General features: G+C 55.2%; 1 protein-coding gene across 2 annotated transcripts in view; it reads right to left on the reverse strand.

Annotated features, from left to right (window-relative positions):
* Positions 1-967: 967 nt before the first annotated feature.
* The window catches only part of BBS4 (Bardet-Biedl syndrome 4), a 32,517-nt gene continuing 14,595 nt past the window's right edge, over positions 968-18,889 (reverse strand). For both annotated transcript variants that reach the window (XM_075576029.1, XM_075576028.1), the window contains exons 11-16: positions 10,042-10,194; positions 9,239-9,410; positions 9,067-9,136; positions 7,280-7,418; positions 2,932-3,139; positions 968-1,719 (exon numbers count right to left, since the gene is read on the reverse strand). In XM_075576029.1, coding sequence (XP_075432144.1) covers positions 1,613-1,719; positions 2,932-3,139; positions 7,280-7,418; positions 9,067-9,136; positions 9,239-9,410; positions 10,042-10,194 — 849 coding nt within the window. In that variant the 3' untranslated portion in view covers positions 968-1,612. The remainder of the gene's footprint in view (positions 1,720-2,931; positions 3,140-7,279; positions 7,419-9,066; positions 9,137-9,238; positions 9,411-10,041; positions 10,195-18,889) is intronic.

Raw genomic sequence — 18,889 nt, forward strand, 5'->3', positions numbered from 1 at the left:
AGGCAGCACAGAGGTGTGTGTCTGTGTGTAAGGGGTGGGGGGAGGGGGAGAGCGGGTGATGTGCCCCCTTCTGCCCGATCCCTGTGGCTGTCAGCCTGCGGGAGATGGAGGGGGCTTGCGCCGCCGGGGGGGGGGGGTGTGAGGGGGGGTTATGTGTCCCCCTTCTGCCCGATCACCGTGGCTGCCTCCCTGCCCGCGCGGGAGATGCAGGGGTGTTGCGCAGCCGCCTGGGGGGGGGGAGGAAGGGGTTGTGTCCCGGAGCAGTGGTGGCAGCAAGGTGGTGTGTATGTGGGGTGTATATATATATACACACACACACACACACACACACACACACACACACACACACACACACACACACACACACACACACACACACACACACACACACACACACACACACACACACACACACACACACACACACACACACACACACACACACACACACGTATGTAATGATATATATATATAGAGATATATATATATATATATATACATATATACATATACATATATACACACACACTCGTGTGTGTGTATGTGTGTGTGTGTGTTGTGTGTGTTGTATATGTATATATATATATATGTGTATGTGTATGTATATATTTAACAAAGTTGCACAATGTTAATAAATAATTTATTCTCACGTCTTTTTTTTCATTTGTAAAATATTATATAATATACCCGCACGCACGCGCCTCCCAAGCGCGCTTGCTGTCACCTCTGCCAGGACAGCAAATAGCTCCTGGTAGAGCAAGCGGCAGCAAGCAAGAGCGAGCAACAGCACCAAAGTATGTACTATGTCCCAGGCCTTAGAGGGAACCAGCAGGGAGAGTGTGAGTTTGTTACCATTCCCCTGTGTTGTTTGTCTTCATGAGTAAATGTTAATACACTATACCCTCTGCATTTGTGTTCTTGTCTTCATATGAGGTCAACTAGGAGTTCGCTATATGGAGCAACAGTATTTTGTGTATTTCAGTGCTATTTATCACTGGGTTTATTTGCACATTTAACTGCATCTATACATCGCTCTGAGGGCGGGGTCTGCATCTATACATCCCTCTCTCTCAGGGCGGGGTCTGCATCTATACATCGCTCTCTCTCAGGGCTGGGTCTGTGCCTATACATCCCTCTCTCTCAGGGCGGGGTCTGTGCCTATACATCCCTCTCTCTCAGGGCTGGGTCTGTGCCTATACATCCCTCTCAGGGCAGGGTCTGTGCCTATACATCCCTTTCTCTCAGGGCGGGGTCTGTGCCTATACTTCCATCTCAGGGTGGGGTCTGCATCTATACATCGCACTCTCAGGGCGGGTTCTGTATCTATACATCTCTCTCAGGGCGGGGTCTGTGCCTATACATCTCTCTCAGGGCGGGGTCTGTGCCTATACTTCCCTCTCAGGGTGGGGTCTGCATCTATACATCGCACTCTCAGGGCAGGTTCTGCATCTATACATCACTCGCTCAGGACGGGGTGTGTATACATTTCACTATCAGGGTGGGGTCTGTAACTATACATCGCTCTCTCAAGGCGGGTTCTGTCTCTACATCTCCACACAGGGTCCGTCTTTGTGGTGTGGTGTCCCATGGCTCAGTTTGTCCCCGAGAGTAGTTAGCTAGGCCCCCTCCTGTAGTCTTGGGGGACGGAGCTGGAGCTTGTGGGGTCTTCAGGTTCCAGCGGCAGAGAAGGGGGCTTGGAGACTGGAGGAGCACTGACACCTAAAGAGACAGACTGAGTGAGTGCTTCATATCAGAAAGGGAGAGTGAGACACTACATACTTAAAGACCGTCTTGTAACTGTCACTCACCTGTAGGTAGGTCGGGAGCCCTGGCCGTCTCACCTGTAGGTAGGTCGGGAGCCCTGGCCGTCTCACCTGTAGGTAGGTCGGGAGCCCTGGCCGTCTCACCTGTAGGTAGGTCGGGAGCCCTGGCCGTCTCACCTGTAGGTAGGTCGGGAGCCCTGGCCGTCTCACCTGTAGGTAGGTCGGGAGCCCTGGCCGTCTCACCTGTAGGTAGGTCGGGAGCCCTGGCCGTCTCACCTGTAGGTAGGTCGGGAGCCCTGGCCGTCTCACCTGTAGGTAGGTCGGGAGCCCTGGCTGTCTCACCTGTAGGTATGTCGGGAGCCCTGGCCGTCTCACCTGTAGGTAGTTCGGGAGCCCTGGCCGTCTCACCTGTAGGTAGGTCGGGAGCCCTGGCCGTCTCACCTGTAGGTAGGTCGAGAGCCCTGGCCGTCTCACCTGTAAGTAGGTCGGGAGCCCTGGCCGTCTCACCTATAGGTAGGTCCGGAGCCCTAGCCGTCTCACCTGTAGGTAGGCCAGGGCCTCGACTATCTCACCTGTAGGTAGGCCGGGGCCTCGACTACCTCACCTGTAGGTAGGCCGGGGCCTCGACTACCTCACCTGTAGGTAGGCCGGGGCCTCGACTATCTCACCTGTAGGTAGGCTGGGGCCTCGACTATCTCACCTGTAGGTAGGCTGGGGCCTCGACTATCTCACCTGTAGGTAGGCTGGGGCCTCGACTATCTCACCTGTAGGTAGGCTGGGGCCTCGACTTTCTCACCTGTATGTAGGTACAGAGCCATGGCTGTCTCACCTGTACAGGTGGGCCGGAGCCCTGGCCGTTTTACTTGTGTAGGTGGGCTGTAGCCCTGGCTCGTTCACCTGTAGATAGGCCGGAGCCCTGGCTCGCTCACCTGTAGGTAGGCCGGAGCCCTGACCATCTCGCCTTGAGCCCTGGCCATCTCACCTTTAGGTAGGTAGGCCGGAGCCCTGGCCATTTCACTTGTAGATAGGTCGGATCCCTGGCCGTCTCACCTGTAGGTGGGCCGGAGCCCTGGCCGTCTCACCTGTAGGTGGGCCGGAGCCCTGGCCGTCTCACCTGTAGCCGGAGCCCTGGCTATCTCACCCTTAGCCGGAGCCCTGATCGTCTCACCTGTAGGTAGGCCGGAGCCTTTGCTGTATCCTGCAGCGGAGGACATTGCTCTCCCCAGGGCCTGGTTGGACCCCAGGGGGGTCTGTGCTGCTCCGGGCCCTTTTGCTGCTCCTCGCTGCTTCGGTTTTGGATCCTTGATTTGTTTGGACCAGACCAGACTCTCCCCGACCTGCAGAGCGGCCCCCAGTTTCTGCACCATGTCAACCATCTGGGGGGGAAATGGAGGAGATTCAGGGGCTGCTCTGGGAACCCCCAAAATTACTACAGGGGGTAAAAATGTATTCCACATACAAACCCCCCAAGGAAGTATATGGAAACCCCGGAGTGCCTCATCGCTCCTGTGTGCCCTAAATTCTGAGTGCCTCATTGCTCTGGCTGCTCATGGGATACCGGTGTACCTCTCTCTCGAGCATCACTCAGCCCTGCCCGTGAGCGTCTGTAGGGGGGAAAGCGCGGCTGCCCCTTTGGCCCGAATGTGTGTGTGTGTGTCTATTGGGCTTGCCTGTGAGTGTGTGTGTGTCTATTGGGCTTGCCTGTGAGTGTGTGTGTGTCTATTGGGCTTGCCTGTGAGTGTGTGTGTGTCTATTGGGCTTGCCTGTGAGTGTGTGTGTGTCTATTGGGCTTGCCTGTGAGTGTGTGTGTGTGTCTATTGGGCTTGCCTGTGAGTGTGTGTGTGTCTATTGGGCTTGCCTGTGAGTGTGTGTGTGTCTATTGGGCTTGCCTGTGAGTGTGTGTGTGTCTATTGGGCTTGCCTGTGAGTGTGTGTGTGTCTATTGGGCTTGCCTGTGAGTGTGTGTGTGTCTATTGGGCTTGCCTGTGAGTGTGTGTGTGTCTATTGGGCTTGCCTGTGAGTGTGTGTGTGTCTATTGGGCTTGCCTGTGAGTGTGTGTGTGTCTATTGGGCTTGCCTGTGAGTGTGTGTGTGTCTATTGGGCTTGCCTGTGAGTGTGTGTGTGTGTCTATTGGGCTTGCCTGTGAGTGTGTGTGTGTGTCTATTGGGCTTGCCTGTGAGTGTGTGTGTGTGTCTATTGGGCTTGCCTGTGAGTGTGTGTCTGTCTATTGGGCTTGCCTGTGAGTGTGTGTCTGTCTATTGGGCTTGCCTGTGAGTGTGTGTGTGTCTATTGGGCTTGCCTGTGAGTGTGTGTGTGTGTCTATTGGGCTTGCCTGTGAGTGTGTGTGTGTGTCTATTGGGCTTGCCTGTGAGTGTGTGTGTGTGTCTATTGGGCTTGCCTGTGAGTGTGTGTGTGTCTATTGGGCTTGCCTGTGAGTGTGTGTCTGTCTATTGGGCTTGCCTGTGAGTGTGTGTCTGTCTATTGGGCTTGCCTGTGAGTGTGTGTGTGTCTATTGGGCTTGCCTGTGAGTGTGTGTGTGTCTATTGGGCTTGCCTGTGAGTGTGTGTGTGTCTATTGGGCTTGCCTGTGAGTGTGTGTGTGTCTATTGGGCTTGCCTGTGAGTGTGTGTGTGTGTCTATTGGGCTTGCCTGTGAGTGTGTGTGTGTCTATTGGGCTTGCCTGTGAGTGTGTGTCTGTCTATTGGGCTTGCCTGTGAGTGTGTGTCTGTCTATTGGGCTTGCCTGTGAGTGTGTGTCTGTCTATTGGGCTTGCCTGTGAGTGTGTGTGTGTCTATTGGGCTTGCCTGTGAGTGTGTGTGTGTGTCTATTGGGCTTGCCTGTGAGTGTGTGTGTGTGTCTATTGGGCTTGCCTGTGAGTGTGTGTGTGTGTCTATTGGGCTTGCCTGTGAGTGTGTGTGTGTCTATTGGGCTTGCCTGTGAGTGTGTGTCTGTCTATTGGGCTTGCCTGTGAGTGTGTGTGTGTCTATTGGGCTTGCCTGTGAGTGTGTGTGTGTCTATTGGGCTTGCCTGTGAGTGTGTGTGTGTCTATTGGGCTTGCCTGTGAGTGTGTGTCTGTCTATTGGGCTTGCCTGTGAGTGTGTGTGTGTCTATTGGGCTTGCCTGTGAGTGTGTGTGTGTCTATTGGGCTTGCCTGTGAGTGTGTGTCTGTCTATTGGGCTTGCCTGTGAGTGTGTGTCTGTCTATTGGGCCCGCCTCTGTGTGTGTGTGTGTCTCTCGGGCCCGCCTCTGTGTGTGTGTGTGTGTGTCTCTCGGGCCCGCCTCTGTGTGTGTGTGTGTGTGTCTCTCGGGCCCGCCTCTGTGTGTGTGTGTGTGTGTGTGTCTCTCGGGCCCGCCTCTGTGTGTGTGTGTGTGTGTGTGTCTCTCGGGCCCGCCTCTGTGTGTGTCTCTCGGGCCCGCCTCTGTGTGTGTCTCTCGGGCCCGCCTCTGTGTGTGTCTCTCGGGCCCGCCTCTGTGTGTGTCTCTCGGGCCCGCCTCTGTGTGTGTCTCTCGGGCCCGCCTCTGTGTGTGTCTCTCGGGCCCGCCTCTGTGTGTGTCTCTCGGGCCCGCCTCTGTGTGTGTCTCTCGGGCCCGCCTCTGTGTGTGTCTCTCGGGCCCGCCTCTGTGTGTGTCTCTCGGGCCCGCCTCTGTGTGTGTCTCTCGGGCCCGCCTCTGTGTGTGTCTCTCGGGCCCGCCTCTGTGTGTGTCTCTCGGGCCCGCCTCTGTGTGTGTCTCTCGGGGGAGAGAGACGGGGAGGGAGAGAGACGGGGAGGGAGAGAGACGGGGAGGGAGAGAGACGGGGAGGGAGAGAGACGGGGAGGGAGAGAGACGGGGAGGGAGAGAGAGAGAGAGAAAGAGAGAGACGGGGAGAGAGAGAGAGACGGGGAGAGAGAGAGACGGGGAGAGAGAGAGAGAGAGAGATAGAGACGGGGAGAGAGAGAGAGACGGGGATAGAGGGAGACAGAGAGAGAGACGGGGATAGAGGGAGACAGAGAGAGAGACGGGGATAGAGGGAGACAGAGAGAGAGACGGGGAGAGAGAGAGACGGGGAGAGAGAGAGAGAGATAGAGACGGGGAGAGAGAGAGAGACGGGGATAGAGGGAGGCAGAGAGAGAGACGGGGATAGAGGGAGACAGAGAAAGAGACGGGGATAGAGGGAGACAGAGAGAGAGACGGGGATAGAGGGAGACAGAGAGAGAGACGGGGATAGAGGGAGACAGAGAGAGAGACGGGGATAGAGGGAGACAGAGAGAGAGACGGGGATAGAGGGAGACAGAGAGAGAGACGGGGATAGAGGGAGACAGAGAGAGAGACGGGGATAGAGGGAGACAGAGAGAGAGACAGGGATAGAGGGAGACAGAGAGAGAGACGGGGATAGAGGGAGATGGGGATAGAGGGAGACGGGGATAGAGGGAGACGGGGATAGAGAGAGACGGGGATAGAGAGAGACGGGGATAGAGAGAGACGGGGATAGAGAGAGACGGGGATAGAGAGAGACGGGGAGAGAGAGAGACGGGGAGAGAGAGAGACGGGGAGAGAGAGAGACGGGGAGAGAGAGAGACGGGGAGAGAGAGAGACGGGGAGAGAGAGAGACGGGGAGAGAGAGAGACGGGGAGAGAGAGAGACGGGGAGAGAGAGAGACGGGGAGAGAGAGACGGGGAGAGAGAGAGACGGGGAGAGAGAGAGACGGGGAGAGAGAGAGACGGGGAGAGAGAGAGACGGGGAGAGAGAGAGACGGGGAGAGAGAGACGGGGAGAGACAGAGACGGGGAGAGACAGAGACGGGGAGAGACAGAGACGGGGAGAGACAGAGACGGGGAGACAGAGACGGGGAGACAGAGACGGGGAGACAGAGACGGGGAGAGAGAGACGGGGAGAGAGAGACGGGGAGAGAGAGAGACGGGGAGAGAGAGAGACGGGGAGAGAGAGAGAGACTGGGAGAGAGAGAGAGACTGGGAGAGAGAGAGATTTGGGGGGGGAGAGAGACGTGGGGGGAGAGAGAGAGAGAGAGACGTGGGGGAGAGAGAGAGAGAGACGTGGGGGAGAGAGAGAGAGAGACGTGGGGGAGAGAGAGAGAGAGACAGATGGGGGGAGAGAGAGAGAGAGACAGACGGGGGGAGAGAGAGAGAGACAGACGGGGGGAGAGAGAGAGAGACAGACGGGGGGAGAGAGAGAGAGACAGACGGGGGGAGAGAGAGAGAGAGACAGACGGGGAGAGAGAGAGAGAGAGACAGACGGGGGGAGAGAGAGAGAGACAGACGGGGGGAGAGAGAGAGAGAGACAGACGGGGGGAGAGAGAGAGAGACAGACGGGGGGAGAGAGAGACAGACGGTGTGTGTCTGTGTCTGATTGGCTGCTGCTGTGTAATGCAGCCAATCAGGATGGAGCAAGCTGCCCAGCCCCTTAGCAGAAGCCCTGCTCTCTCCCTTCTTGCACCGGTTCTACGAACTGAGGAAAATGTAGGTACATGTTCGCACGAACCGGTGCGAACCGGCTGAATCCCACTGGTGGGCCTGCCTCACCTCAGGGTCGAACTCGGCTGCTGTCTCTCTGAGAGTGCTGACTTTGCGCTCCAGCTCCTGGTACTGGCTCAGGGATCCCTTCTTATCCCCCTGGTTATAAAGCAGCACCGCAAAGTTCAGATTCACCAGGGGGTCTGTCCTGAGTGAGAGAGGGCGAGAGAGTGAGAGGGCGAGAGAGTGAGAGGGCGAGAGAGTGAGAGGGCGAGAGAGTGAGAGGGCGAGAGAGTGAGAGGGCGAGAGAGTGAGAGGGCGAGAGAGTGAGAGGGCGAGAGAGTGAGAGGGCGAGAGGGCGAGAGAGCGAGAGGGCGAGAGAGCGAGAGGGCGAGAAAGCGAGAGGGCGAGAGAGCGAGAGGGCGAGAGAGAGGGAGGGCGAGAGAGAGAGGGCGAGAGAGAGGGAGGGCGAGAGAGAGAGAGAGGGCGAGAGAGAGGGCGAGAGAGAGAGAGGGCGAGAGAGAGAGAGAGGGCGAGAGAGAGAGGGCGAGAGAGAGAGGGCGAGAGAGAGAGGGCGAGAGAGAGAGGGCGAGAGAGAGAGGGCGAGAGAGAGAGGGCGAGAGAGAGAGGGCGAGAGAGAGAGGGCGAGAGAGAGAGGGCGAGAGAGAGAGGGCGAGAGAGAGAGGGCGAGAGAGAGAGGGCGAGAGAGAGAGGGCGAGAGAGAGAGGGCGAGAGAGAGAGGGCGAGAGAGAGAGGGCGAGAGAGAGAGGGCGAGAGAGAGAGAGGGCGAGAGAGAGAGAGGGCGAGAGAGAGAGAGGGCGAGAGAGAGAGAGGGCGAGAGAGAGAGGGCGAGAGAGAGAGGGCGAGAGAGAGAGGGCGAGAGAGAGAGGGCGAGAGAGAGAGGGCGAGAGAGAGAGGGCGAGAGAGAGAGGGCGAGAGAGAGGGAGAGAGAGAGGGCGAGAGAGAGGGCGAGAGAGAGAGAGAGAGAGAGGGCGAGAGAGAGAGAGCGAGAGAGAGAGAGGGCGAGAGGGCGAGAGAGAGAGAGGGCGAGAGAGAGAGAGGGCGAGAGGGCGAGAGAGAGAGAGGGCGAGAGAGAGGGCGAGCGAGAGAGAGGGCGAGCGAGAGAGAGGGCGAGCGAGAGAGAGGGCGAGCGAGAGAGAGGGCGAGCGAGAGAGAGGGCGAGCGAGAGAGAGGGCGAGCGAGAGAGAGGGCGAGCGAGAGAGAGGGCGAGCGAGAGAGAGGGCGAGCGAGAGAGAGGACGAGGGCGAGAGAGAGAGGACGAGAGAGAGAGGGCGAGAGAGAGAGGGCGAGAGAGAGAGGGCGAGAGAGAGAGGGCGAGAGAGAGAGAGGGCGAGAGAGAGAGGGCGAGAGAGAGAGGGCGAGAGAGAGAGGGCGAGAGAGAGAGGGCGAGAGAGAGAGGGCGAGAGAGAGAGGGCGAGAGAGAGAGGGCGAGAGAGAGAGGGCGAGAGAGAGAGGGCGCGAGAGAGAGAGCGGTCAGCGCTGGGGATAGCGGTCAGCGCTGGGGAGAGCGGTCAGCGCTGGGGAGAGCGGTCAGCGCTGGGGAGAGCGGTCAGCGCTGGGGAGAGCGGTCAGCGCTGGGGAGAGCGGTCAGCGCTGGGGAGAGCGGTCAGCGCTGGGGAGAGCGGTCAGCGCTGGGGAGAGCGGTCAGCGCTGGGGAGAGCGGTCAGCGCTGGGGAGAGCGGTCAGCGCTGGGGAGAGCGGTCAGCGCTGGGGAGAGCTGAGAGCGACATTGAGAGAGAGGTACGGAGAGGAGTTAATTACAAGACAAAGAGAAGAGGGAGGTAAGATTAGAAAGCAGGAGGGGGTCGGAGGTCAGGACGTCGCTCTGCACTCACTGGTCCAGACTAACCGCCTGCTGATACGAGCTTGCGGCGTTCTCAGGATCATCCAGGTTTGTGAGAGCCACTGAGGAGAGAGAGGAGAGCGGCAGTGAGACCCGTGCGAGGGGGGAGGGGGGAGCCGTGTGAGGGGGAAGGGCCGTGCGAGGGGGGTGGAGCCGGTGCTCACCTGCCAGCAGCATGTACAGTGCCGCGTTGCTCTGCTGCAGAGAGATGGCTGCGCTCAGGAAGTGGAACGCAGAGGCGTACTGCTGCATGCTCAGGTGAACCAGGCCCAGGTTATACAGAACCCTCCAGTCAAAGGGGGACAGGTACAGAGCGCGCTTCAGGCAGCTGATCGCCTGCGAGAGAGACGAGATATTCCCCTGGTAAACGCTTACAATATACACTTAGGCCTCGTCCAGGGTGACGCTGAGCACGCGCGATCAAACACATTGCTACAATGTGGTTGGTCCAGAGTGAGCGTGCATGCTCCCGTAAGCGCACGGCGCCCAGCAACTTGCAGAGACAAGTTAATTTGTTGCTGGCGCGTCACGTGAACGGTTCGCAGCTCCGTGACGTCATGGCCACGCACCCCTGACCCACGCAACTAGCAGGACACAAATCGCCTCAGGCTGCGGCAGGGTGAATGCAAGCGCGCTGGCGCTTGAGCTCTGTGATATAAGGCACTCATTTAGCTCGGGCGATTTGTGTCCTGCTAGTTGCGCGAGTAGGGTGGCGGTCGGGGGGGGGAGGGTGGGGATGGCGTGACGCGCCAGCGAGCGCCAGAAACAAATTAACTCATCTCTGCAAGCAGCTGAGCGCCGTGAGCTCACGGGCGCGTGCACGCTCATGCTGGACAACCACAATGTAGCAATGTGTTTCATCGTGCTGAGCGTGTGCTCAGCGTCACCCTGGACGAAGCCTTTCATCACGGAGCTTGAGCGCGCATTCACCCTGGCCGCAGCCTTGCACACACAGGGGCACACTTACCGCCACATACTTCTTCTTGCCGTAGAAACACATGCCGATGTTGTTCCACAGGGGGGAGCTCTCGGGGACACTGGCAGCAGCTACTCGATACTTACTGAGAGCCACATCATAATCACCATGAGACTGCATCATACAGCCGGCCGCTAATATACCCTGAGAGAGAGAGAGAGAGACCGCATCATACAGCCGGCCGCTAATATACCGAGAGAGACCGCATCATACAGCCAGCCGCTAATATACCCTGAGAGAGAGAGAGACCGCATCATACAGCCGGCCGCTAATATACCGAGAGAGACTGCATCATACAGCCGGCTGCTAATATACCCTGAGAGAGAGAGAGAGAGACCGCATCATACAGCCGGCCGCTAATATACCGAGAGAGACTGCATCATACAGCCGGCTGCTAATATACCCTGAGAGAGAGAGAGAGAGACTGCATCATACAGCCGGCAGCTAATATACCCCGAGAGACAGACTGCATCATACAGCCGGCCGCTAATATACCCCGAGAGAGAGAGACTGCATGAGAGAGAGAGACTGCATGAGAGAGAGAGACTGCATGAGAGAGAGAGACTGCATGAGAGAGAGAGACTGCATGAGAGAGAGAGACTGCATGAGAGAGAGAGACTGCATGAGAGAGAGAGACTGCATGAGAGAGAGAGAGAGAGAGAGACTCTATGCTTGATTAAATCTACCTTGATGTACGCATAACCTTGAAACACCTTATATATAAACACAGTTTATTACATTTTTCACGATGAGAAAAATATATCCCGAGAGAGAGAGACTGCAGCATACAGCCGGCCGCTAATATACCCTGAGAGAGACTGCAGCATACAGCCGGCCGCTAATATACCCTGAGAGAGACTGCAGCATACAGCCGGCCGCTAATATACCCTGAGAGAGAGACTGCAGCATACAGCCGGCCGCTAATATACCCTGAGAGAGAGAGAGAGAGAGACTGCATCATACAGCCGGCCGCTAATATACCCTGAGAGAGAGAGAGACTGCATCATACAGCCGGCCGCTAATATACCCTGAGAGAGACTGCATCATACAGCCGGCCGCTAATATACCCTGAGAGAGAGACTGCATCATACAGCCGGCCGCTAATATACCGAGAGAGACTGCATCATACAGCCGGCCGCTAATATACCCTGAGAGAGAGAGAGACTGCATCATACAGCCGGCCGCTAATATACCCTGAGAGAGACTGCATCATACAGCCGGCCGCTAATATACCCTGAGAGAGAGAGAGAGACTGCATCATACAGCCAGCCGCTAATATACCCTGAGAGAGAGACTGCAGCATACAGCCGGCCGCTAATATACCCTGAGAGAGAGAGAGAGAGAGACTGCATCATACAGCCGGCCGCTAATATACCCTGAGAGAGAGAGAGACTGCATCATACAGCCGGCCGCTAATATACCCTGAGAGAGACTGCATCATACAGCCGGCCGCTAATATACCCTGAGAGAGAGACTGCATCATACAGCCGGCCGCTAATATACCGAGAGAGACTGCATCATACAGCCGGCCGCTAATATACCCTGAGAGAGAGAGAGACTGCATCATACAGCCGGCCGCTAATATACCCTGAGAGAGACTGCATCATACAGCCGGCCGCTAATATACCCTGAGAGAGAGAGAGAGACTGCATCATACAGCCAGCCGCTAATATACCCTGAGAGAGAGACTGCAGCATACAGCCGGCCGCTAATATACCCTGAGAGAGAGACTGCAGCATACAGCCGGCCGCTAATATACCCTGAGAGAGAGAGACTGCATCATACAGCCGGCCGCTAATATACCCTGAGAGAGAGAGAGAGAGACTGCATCATACAGCCGGCCGCTAATATACCCTGAGAGAGACTGCATCATACAGCCGGCCGCTAATATACCCTGAGAGAGAGACTGCATCATACAGCCGGCCGCTAATATACCGAGAGAGACTGCATCATACAGCCGGCCGCTAATATACCCTGAGAGAGAGAGAGACTGCATCATACAGCCGGCCGCTAATATACCCTGAGAGACTGCATCATACAGCCGGCCGCTAATATACCCTGAGAGAGAGAGACTGCATCATACAGCCGGCCGCTAATATACCCTGAGAGAGAGAGAGAGAGACTGCATCATACAGCCGGCCGCTAATATACCCTGAGAGAGACTGCATCATACAGCCGGCCGCTAATATACCCTGAGAGAGAGACTGCATCATACAGCCGGCCGCTAATATACCGAGAGAGACTGCATCATACAGCCGGCCGCTAATATACCCTGAGAGAGAGAGAGACTGCATCATACAGCCGGCCGCTAATATACCCTGAGAGAGAGAGAGACTGCATCATACAGCCGGCCGCTAATATACCCTGAGAGAGACTGCATCATACAGCCGGCCGCTAATATACCCTGAGAGAGAGAGAGACTGCATCATACAGCCGGCCGCTAATATACCCTGAGAGAGAGAGAGACTGCATCATACAGCCGGCCGCTAATATACCCTGAGAGAGACTGCATCATACAGCCGGCCGCTAATATACCCTGAGAGAGAGAGAGACTGCATCATACAGCCGGCCGCTAATATACCCTGAGAGAGACTGCATCATACAGCCGGCCACTAATATACCCTGAGAGAGAGAGAGACTGCATCATACAGCCGGCCGCTAATATACCCTGAGAGAGAGAGAGAGACTGCATCATACAGCCAGCCGCTACTATAACCTGAGAGAGAGACTGCAGCATACAGCCGGCCGCTAATATACCCTGAGAGAGAGAGAGAGACTGCATCATACAGCCGGCCGCTAATATACCCTGAGAGAGAGAGAGAGACTGCATCATACAGCCGGCCACTAATATACCCTGAGAGAGACTGCATCATACAGCCGGCCACTAATATACCCTGAGAGAGACTGCATCATACAGCCGGCCGCTAATATACCCTGAGAGAGAGAGAGACTGCATCATACAGCCGGCCGCTAATATACCGAGAGAGAGAGAGAGACTGCATCATACAGCCGGCCGCTAATATACCCTGAGAGAGAGAGAGACTGCATCATACAGCCGGCCGCTAATATACCCTGAGAGAGAGAGAGACTGCATCATACAGCCGGCCGCTAATATACCCTGAGAGAGAGAGAGAGACTGCATCATACAGCCAGCCGCTAATATACCCTGAGAGAGACTGCATCATACAGCGGCCACTAATATACCCTGAGAGAGACTGCATCATACAGCCGGCCGCTAATATACCCTGAGAGAGAGAGAGACTGCATCATACAGCCGGCCGCTAATATACCCTGAGAGAGAGAGAGACTGCATCATACAGCCAGCCGCTAATATACCCTGAGAGAGAGAGAGACTGCATCATACAGCCGGCCGCTAATATACCCTGAGAGAGAGAGAGACTGCATCATACAGCCGGCCGCTAATATACCCTGAGAGAGAGAGAGAGACTGCATCATACAGCCGGCCGCTAATATACCCTGAGAGAGAGAGAGAGACTGCATCATACAGCCGGCCGCTAATATACCCTGAGAGAGAGAGAGAGACTGCATCATACAGCCAGCCGCTAATATACCCTGAGAGAGAGAGAGAGACTGCATCATACAGCCGGCCACTAATATACCCTGAGAGAGAGAGACTGCATCATACAGCCGGCCGCTAATATACCCTGAGAGAGAGAGAGAGACTGCATCATACAGCCGGCCACTAATATACCCTGAGAGAGACTGCATCATACAGCCGGCCGCTAATATACCTGAGAGAGACTGCATCATACAGCCGGCCGCTAATATACCCTGAGAGAGACTGCATCATACAGCCGGCCACTAATATACCCTGAGAGAGACTGCATCATACAGCCGGCCACTAATATACCCTGAGAGAGACTGCATCATACAGCCGGCCGCTAATATACCCTGAGAGAGAGAGAGACTGCATCATACAGCCGGCCACTAATATACCCTGAGAGAGAGAGAGAGACTGCATCATACAGCCGGCCGCTAATATACCCTGAGAGAGAGAGAGACTGCATCATACAGCCGGCCGCTAATATACCCTGAGAGAGAGAGAGAGACTGCATCATACAGCCGGCCGCTAATATACCCTGAGAGAGAGAGAGACTGCATCATACAGCCGGCCGCTAATATACCCTGAGAGAGACTGCATCATACAGCCGGCCGCTAATATACCCTGAGAGAGACTGCATCATACAGCCGGCCACTAATATACCCTGAGAGAGACTGCATCATACAGCCGCCGCTAATATACCCTGAGAGAGAGAGAGACTGCATCATACAGCCGGCCGCTAATATACCCTGAGAGAGAGAGAGACTGCATCATACAGCCGCCGCTAATATACCCTGAGAGAGAGAGAGAGACTGCATCATACAGCCGGCCGCTAATATACCCTGAGAGAGAGAGAGAGACTGCATCATACAGCCAGGCCGCTAATATACCCTGAGAGAGACTGCATCATACAGCCGGCCGCTAATATACCCTGAGAGAGAGAGAGAGACTGCATCATACAGCCGGCCGCTAATATACCCTGAGAGAGAGACTGCATCATACAGCCGGCCGCTAATATACCCTGAGAGAGAGAGAGACTGCATCATACAGCCGGCCGCTAATATACCCTGAGAGAGAGAGAGACTGCATCATACAGCCGGCCGCTAATATACCCTGAGAGAGAGAGAGACTGCATCATACAGCCGGCCGCTAATATACCCTGAGAGAGAGAGAGACTGCATCATACAGCCGGCCGCTAATATACCCTGAGAGAGACTGCATCATACAGCCGGCCGCTAATATACCCTGAGAGAGAGAGAGAGACTGCATCATACAGCCGCCGCTAATATACCCTGAGAGAGAGAGAGACTGCATCATACAGCCGGCCGCTAATATACCCTGAGAGAGAGAGAGACTGCATCATACAGCCGGCCGCTAATATACCCTGAGAGAGAGAGAGAGACTGCATCATACAGCCGGCCGCTAATATACCCTGAGAGAGAGAGAGACTGCATCATACAGCCGGCCGCTAATATACCCTGAGAGAGAGAGAGACTGCATCATACAGCCAGCCGCTAATATACCCTGAGAGAGACTGCATCATACAGCCGGCCGCTAATATACCCTGAGAGAGAGACTGCATCATACAGCCGGCCGCTAATATACCCTGAGAGAGAGACTGCATCATACAGCCGGCCACTAATATACCCTGAGAGAGACTGCATCATACAGCCGGCCGCTAATATACCCTGAGAGAGAGAGACTGCATCATACAGCCAGCCGCTAATATACCCTGAGAGAGACTGCATCATACAGCCGGCCGCTAATATACCCTGAGAGAGACTGCATCATACAGCCGGCCACTAATATACCCTGAGAGAGACTGCATCATACAGCCGGCCGCTAATATACCCTGAGAGAGAGACTGCACCTGAGAGAGAGACTGCATCATACAGCCGGCCACTAATATACCCTGAGAGAGAGAGAGAGACTGCATCATACAGCCGGCCGCTAATATACCCTGAGAGAGAGAGAGAGACTGCATCATACAGCCGGCCGCTAATATACCCTGAGAGAGAGAGAGAGACTGCATCATACAGCCTGCCACTAATATACCCTGAGAGAGAGAGAGACTGCATCATACAGCCGGCCGCTAATATACCCTGAGAGAGACTGCATCATACAGCCGGCCGCTAATATACCCTGAGAGAGAGAGAGACTGCATCATACAGCCGGCCGCTAATATACCCTGAGAGAGAGAGAGAGAGACTGCATCATACAGCCAGCCGCTAATATACCCTGAGAGAGAGACTGCATCATACAGCCGGCCGCTAATATACCCTGAGAGAGACTGCATCATACAGCCGGCCGCTAATATACCCTGAGAGAGACTGCATCATACAGCCGGCCGCTAATATACCCTGAGAGAGAGAGAGACTGCATCATACAGCCGGCCGCTAATATACCCTGAGAGAGACTGCATCATACAGCCGGCCGCTAATATACCCTGAGAGAGACTGCATCATACAGCCGGCCACTAATATACCCTGAGAGAGAGAGAGACTGCATCATACAGCCGGCCGCTAATATACCCTGAGAGAGAGAGAGACTGCATCATACAGCCGGCCGCTAATATACCCTGAGAGAGAGAGAGACTGCATCATACAGCCGGCCGCTAATATACCCTGAGAGAGACTGCATCATACAGCCGGCCGCTAATATACCCTGAGAGAGACTGCATCATACAGCCGGCCGCTAATATACCCTGAGAGAGAGAGAGACTGCATCATACAGCCGGCCGCTAATATACCCTGAGAGAGAGAGAGACTGCATCATACAGCCGGCCGCTAATATACCCTGAGAGAGAGAGAGAGAGACCGCATCATACAGCCGGCTGCTAATATACCCTGAGAGAGACTGCATCATACAGCCGGCCGCTAATATACCCTGAGAGAGAGACTGCATCATACAGCCAGCCGCTAATATACCCTGAGAGAGAGAGAGAGACTGCATCATACAGCCGGCCGCTAATATACCCTGAGAGAGACTGCATCATACAGCCGGCCACTAATATACCCTGAGAGAGACTGCATCATACAGCCGGCCGCTAATATACCCTGAGAGAGAGAGAGACTGCATCATACAGCCGGCCGCTAATATACCCTGAGAGAGACTGCATCATACAGCCGGCCGCTAATATACCCTGAGAGAGAGAGAGACTGCATCATACAGCCGGCCACTAATATACCCTGAGAGAGAGAGAGAGACTGCATCATACAGCCAGCCGCTAATATACCCTGAGAGAGAGAGACTGCATCATACAGCCTGCCACTAATATACCCTGAGAGAGACTGCATCATACAGCCGGCCGCTAATATACCTGAGAGAGAGAGAGACTGCATCATACAGCCGGCCGCTAATATACCCTGAGAGAGACTGCATCATACAGCCGGCCGCTAATATACCCTGAGAGAGAGAGAGACTGCATCATACAGCCGGCCGCTAATATACCCTGAGAGAGAGAGAGACTGCATCATACAGCCGGCCGCTAATATACCCTGAGAGAGAGAGAGAGACTGCATCATACAGCCAGCCGCTAATATACCCTGAGAGAGAGACTGCATCATACAGCCGGCCACTAATATACCCTGAGAGAGAGAGAGAGACTGCATCATACAGCCGGCCGCTAATATACCCTGAGAGAGAGAGAGACTGCATCATACAGCCGGCGCTAATATACCTGAGAGAGAGAGAGACTGCATCATACAGCCGGCCGCTAATATACCCTGAGAGAGAGAGAGACTGCATCATACAGCCGGCCGCTAATATACCCTGAGAGAGGACTGCATCATACAGCCGGCCGCTAATATACCCTGAGAGAGAGAGAGAGACTGCATCATACAGCCGGCCGCTAATATACCCTGAGAGAGAGAGAGACTGCATCATACAGCCGGCCGCTAATATACCCTGAGAGAGAGAGAGACTGCATCATACAGCCGGCCACTAATATACCCTGAGAGAGAGAGAGAGACTGCATCATACAGCCGGCCGCTAATATACCCTGAGAGAGAGAGAGACTGCATCATACAGCCGGCCGCTAATATACCCTGAGAGAGAGAGAGAGACTGCATCATACAGCCGGCCGCTAATATACCGAGAGAGACTGCATCATACAGCCGGCCGCTAATATACCCTGAGAGAGAGAGAGAGACTGCATCATACAGCCGGCCGCTAATATACCCTGAGAGAGAGAGAGACTGCATCATACAGCCGGCCGCTAATATACCCTGAGAGAGAGAGAGAGACTGCATCATACAGCCGTCCGCTAATATACCCTGAGAGAGACTGCATCATACAGCCGGCCGCTAATATACCCTGAGAGAGAGAGAGAGACTGCATCATACAGCCGGCCGCTAATATACCCTGAGAGAGAGAGAGACTGCATCATACAGCCGGCCACTAATATACCCTGAGAGAGACTGCATCATACAGCCGGCCGCTAATATACCCTGAGAGAGAGAGAGACTGCATCATACAGCCAGCCGCTAATATACCCTGAGAGAGACTGCATCATACAGCCGGCCGCTAATATACCCTGAGAGAGACTGCATCATACAGCCAGCCGCTAATATACCCTGAGCAGAGAGAGAGGACTGCATCATACAGCCGGCCACTAATATACCCTGAGAGAGAGAGAGAGACTGCATCATACAGCCGGCCACTAATATACCCTGAGAGAGACTGCATCATACAGCCAGCCGCTAATATACCCAGAGAGAGACTGCATCATACAGCGGCCGCTAATATACCCTGAGAGAGACTGCATCATACAGCCAGCCGCTAATATACCCTGAGAGAGAGAGAGACTGCATCATACAGCCGGCCACTAATATACCCTGAGAGAGAGAGAGAGACTGCATCATACAGCCGGCCGCTAATATACCCTGAGAGAGAGAGAGACTGCATCATACAGCCGGCCACTAATATACCCTGAGAGAGAGAGAGAGACTGCATCATACAGCCGGCCGCTAATATACCCTGAGAGAGAGAGAGAGACTGCATCATACAGCCGGCCGCTAATATACCCTGAGAGAGAGAGAGAGACTGCATCATACAGCCAGCCGCTAATATACCCTGAGAGAGACTGCATCATACAGCCGGCCACTAATATACCCTGAGAGAGAGAGACTGCATCATACAGCCGGCCGCTAATATACCCTGAGAGAGAGAGAGAGACTGCATCATACAGCCGGCCGCTAATATACCCTGAGAGAGAGAGAGAGACTGCATCATACAGCCGGCGCTAATATACCCTGAGAGAGAGAGAGAGACTGCATC

This window comes from Ascaphus truei, chromosome 18 (genome assembly GCF_040206685.1).
Source record: "Ascaphus truei isolate aAscTru1 chromosome 18, aAscTru1.hap1, whole genome shotgun sequence".
Lineage (NCBI taxonomy): Eukaryota > Metazoa > Chordata > Amphibia > Anura > Ascaphidae > Ascaphus > Ascaphus truei.